The sequence below is a fragment of the Pundamilia nyererei genome, unplaced genomic scaffold, assembly GCF_000239375.1.
Source record: "Pundamilia nyererei isolate P.nyererei 1_Seehausen unplaced genomic scaffold, PunNye1.0 scaffold00029, whole genome shotgun sequence".
Taxonomy (NCBI): domain Eukaryota; kingdom Metazoa; phylum Chordata; class Actinopteri; order Cichliformes; family Cichlidae; genus Pundamilia; species Pundamilia nyererei.
Window position 1 is genome coordinate 4,793,893 of NW_005187430.1, and position 4,134 is coordinate 4,798,026.

A 4,134-nucleotide genomic window follows, 5' to 3' on the forward strand; every position below is an offset into this window, starting at 1 on the left:
AAAAAATGACTTGTTTTGAGCTAAATGTGGAAAAATGTTGCCGTTAATTTCAGCATGTTTCACTTTACAAACGGCGCCCATTTTCGTTTTGTCCTTTGATGAAATGGAAATGTTAAGTTTTGTTTTTCATTCGTGACCTATAAAAACAGTAAGTGTGCCGCTCTGACCGTGTCAGTGTTAGGGTCATGGAAGCAGTGCCACAAGAGCAACGGAGAAAGCGGAACTCTGTAAACATGGGTTTTGGTGAGTATTTTAATACACGTATTGCTTTAAAATAACTATACTCATGTGTTTAATGGTGTGACGGTGCCATGATGATAGCAAATGTCAGTGCTGATGTGAGCTTTGATGTTGTGTTTCAGGGACGATCGCTGCTGTTGCAGGGGGAGCAGGTAAGGCTTTGGACGGTCTGTGTGGTCACCGGGCTTCAACCTACCCACGGTATCTCTCTGTTATGTTGATCCACTACCCTGCAGTCAGGAGAAGCGGTCACACAAAGCTGGCTGTCGGCTTGATAAGCTAACCCAGGGCTTGATTGGGGCTGACGCAAGGATGGATTTTGGCAGCATGTAAACAATTTACCACCAACAGGGAAAAGAAAAATGTTAAGGAATAAAGTGAAGTGTAAGAATATAGATTTATTACTGATGCTCCTCAGGGAAAGCACCAAAACTTTAGAGTTTTGAAAAACTTTAGTCCGTCCTACTGTCTGCACTGCGAGGTCTGGGGGATCTTCTACGAATAGTGACGCTATTTTCAGAAAACTGAGTAGTTAGCAGGCGTTGTTTCATACCTGCTGATCGTTAATCATAACTTGAACCCTGTGTGCGCCATTATAACTTATGCTCTCAAATGAAATGTAGAGATCGGTATGCATGAAATCACCACCTACTGACCAATACATCATCCAGACAATAGGGTCACTGTTCATAGAAAGTCCCTCAGACCTCTGTGAGTGGACAGTAGGAGGATCTAATGTTTTTGTGTTCGTTTTTCCCCTGATGTCATTAATAAATGTAGATCTTTAGATACAACCTTATTGCTTCCAACAGGAAAAATTACATTATTATTGTTGCAATAATACATGATTGTGAAACAGAACAGAAACTTGTACTTGCTGACCTTGATTATAATCATCAGGTTCTCCTGTGCCTCACAGACAGAACTGTGATATTGAATCTTTTAACTTTTCCTGGCTTCAAATAGGCCAGACTTTATTCATATAATGTGTATTTTCCAGTCATGCTGTCCAAAGTGCTCAGAGGGCACAAACATTCATACAGCACTTTTAATACTAAACTACTGTAAAGTACTTTTTTCCCTCTCACACACTCTGCTGTGTTCAGTATCTGTATAATGTTTTTAACCTCTTCATATTTTTAGTATAGTTTTCTTTCTTTGTAAAATCAGCCCTTGAGCTGCCAGCACGCTTACACTTCCCAACAGCACCAGCCCTTTTACGTGAGCGAGCAGGGTGAACCCTGGATACACTCAGTTTCTTTGATAACAGCTTCATGTGACCACTTATCTGGATCAAATCCAGATAACTGAAAGATACCAGCAACCTTATTTTAACATGTAAAGCGAGCCCAGGATAAGATGTAATCCTGCCTCGTACCTCAGGCCTCTGCTTATATAAAAACTTTTTACATGGCATATCATTTGTAACAGTCACACTGATGCTGGTGTTCTCGTCCATGTGCAGTCGGTGCAGTGGCCTTGGCTCCTGTTGCTCTGGGGGCCGTAGGTTTCACCTCAGCTGGAATAGCTGCAGGCTCCTACGCTGCAAGCATGATGTCTGCTGCTGCGGTGGCTAATGGAGGCGGAGTGGCAGCAGGAGGCATGGTGGCTGTTTTACAGTCAGCAGGTAGGCTTGTCTGACTTTACTGTAGTCTCATTAATAGTGCTGTACACATTCACTTTATTAGGAACCAAAGCAAAGGTGACCTTTGCTCCTGTTGGTGGTGACCAGTATATGGCTCGTAAAACTCTGGCTACTCAGGGACTGAAATACAAATGACTGGTAACATATTTACAAATGATTCAGCTTAAAGTCTATTTACAGACTTAAATGGAGACGCCTTAGTGTCAATAAGATCAGTTAATTGTTCCAGCCTGTGTTGTGTTACAGGACTAAGCTTGTGGTGCGATTAGACTAAGGACTATAATCCTGCCACACTTTGAACTCTTTTATTATAAAGTGTAGTTTTATTGCCCTTGCACTGAGTATTGTCCACATATACAGACATCACATTTTGGGATGTCTGGACCAAAATACTAAATCTTGCTCTACAAGGGCCTGATATCTGCTTTCGAGGACATTATACTGCCACTGTTCTATCAAAATTTAAAATGAATGTCCTCATATGTGGATCTCATTTTTCTCAGAAACAAAAATTCGGTAAAAAAAAAAAAAAATCTGGTAATTCTTTGTTTTTAAATTCATCAGGTCCCAATCAACCCAAATAGCAAAGAAAAATGAAAAATGCATGCCATGAAAGAGTTCGGGTCTTAGGAGGTTAAAAGGGACTTGAACATGAGTGTGCAGCTGGCAGAGCCACAGAAAGGACATGTTGCAGTTATGTCAACACTGACCCAGTTCTGATAAGTTTGCCAATAGTTTTGAATCCATGCCGCAAAGAACTGGGGCTGTTTTGAGAATCAAGAACCGTGTATTAGTGTACAAGCCATAGGACATTGTTTAGTTTATGAAATCTGACACCACTGAGGGGGCAGTGATGCCACAATTAGGTAGCAGTCAGTACAGTTAGTCTGATTCCTGATAAAGTTATAGGCAATCTCAGCTGCTTGACTTGGAATATTTTTCCTCATTCCTCCCAAAGGTGCAGCCGGGCTGTCGGGGGCTGCCACTGCGGCTGTGGGCAGTGTTGGAGCTGCTGCAGGAGCAGGACTGAAATGGCTAGGAGGTCTCATTTTCAAGGACAAAGAAGACGATGAAGACGATGAAGACAAAAAGAAGTAAAGTAAATTTAAATGATCTCACGTGGAAAATTTTAATGATATTTGTTGGCACAAGATATTAAACAAGAGTGAAGAGTTGTCATTTTTAAAGATGTGCTGTACATTTGTCGCTCTTACAGCTTTGCCACTGATCATTTCAGGTGTAGGAATGGAAACTCGCCATACCCGAGGCTCCCTGAGCTGTCCTCACACTTTGCCTGAAGGCTGTGGATTCTGATGATGTCATTCTGATCATTCCTTTTGTGCCTCTGGGTGACTTTTTCTGTGCACGCTGGTATAATATTAGTGAACTACATATGACTGAAAAGCATGACTGTTTTTAAGCAAGTGTGGATTTTTTTTTCTCCTACATTTTCTAAAATTTGTATCTCAATCAATGATCTAATTGCAGGAAATCCTAATTCTAAAATTCTGAATGGTGTTGTGGCCACTGTCCTCACTAAGATGAAGCTAAACTTTGGTAAGAAAGTCTGGTTAAATTCTTTTAACATTCAGTTATTTGGATTTCCTAAAACCTTCTACCCATTTCCATAATCCTGCCTGCAGATCAGCTCAGTGCATCAACTATGAGAAAACTGTCTTTGGAAAATATTGTAAACTGTCTAGAAACTCTTCATTTATTTACTTTAGTCTTTAACAAGAGAATTTTGACCAGTTTCAAACATCTTCACCTCTCTGCACTTCTTTCTGGCAGTAGAATTGTTAAATGTTATTACTTACTACAGTTAGCTAACTATTTATTATTAGCTCAAAATGACAAGTGTTTTTTTTTTTTTTTTAGAATCATTGTTTTATGTTTAAAATACTTTGCGAACACTTCATTAAACATAAAACTGCATTTATTTTTTGGCAAATTCTATGTAATATATCAAAAATAAAAGTATTTATTCTGCAGTAATCGGTGTTACATGGATCAGTATTACTGCTGCAGGTGATATTGTTAACTATCAGTGTCTACAATGAGATTAAAAATTAATGAAAAATTAAGCAAAAAGCTGGTTAAATTTTCTACAAGTGATTTCTCAGAGATGTTGGTCTGAAAGTGCTGATGGAGACTACAGCTGTTCAACTTGCCTGCCTTAAGAAGTCATATATGACAGGGGTTCCCCTCTCCATCATCACAGCTTTTATTACTAATGTGCTAAATAAGTT

At 39.6% G+C, this 4,134-nt stretch overlaps 1 protein-coding gene across 2 annotated transcripts; it reads left to right on the forward strand.

The window, feature by feature from the left end:
- The first annotated feature begins 80 nt into the window (after positions 1-80).
- On the forward strand, positions 81-4,134 carry LOC102211278 (interferon alpha-inducible protein 27-like protein 2A). Of its 2 annotated transcripts, XR_311620.2 has the most exons (6): positions 81-243; positions 363-392; positions 1,706-1,867; positions 2,844-2,979; positions 3,123-3,256; positions 3,374-4,134. XR_311620.2 is itself a non-coding variant. In XM_005728688.2 (5 exons), exons 1-5 carry the CDS (start codon positions 186-188, stop codon positions 3,181-3,183), a joined length of 447 nt encoding a protein of 148 aa, XP_005728745.1. In that variant the 5' UTR covers positions 81-185; the 3' UTR covers positions 3,184-4,134. The 2 variants fall into 2 exon arrangements, 1 of the variants encoding a protein (XP_005728745.1); XM_005728688.2 differs by having other exon boundaries at positions 3,123-4,134.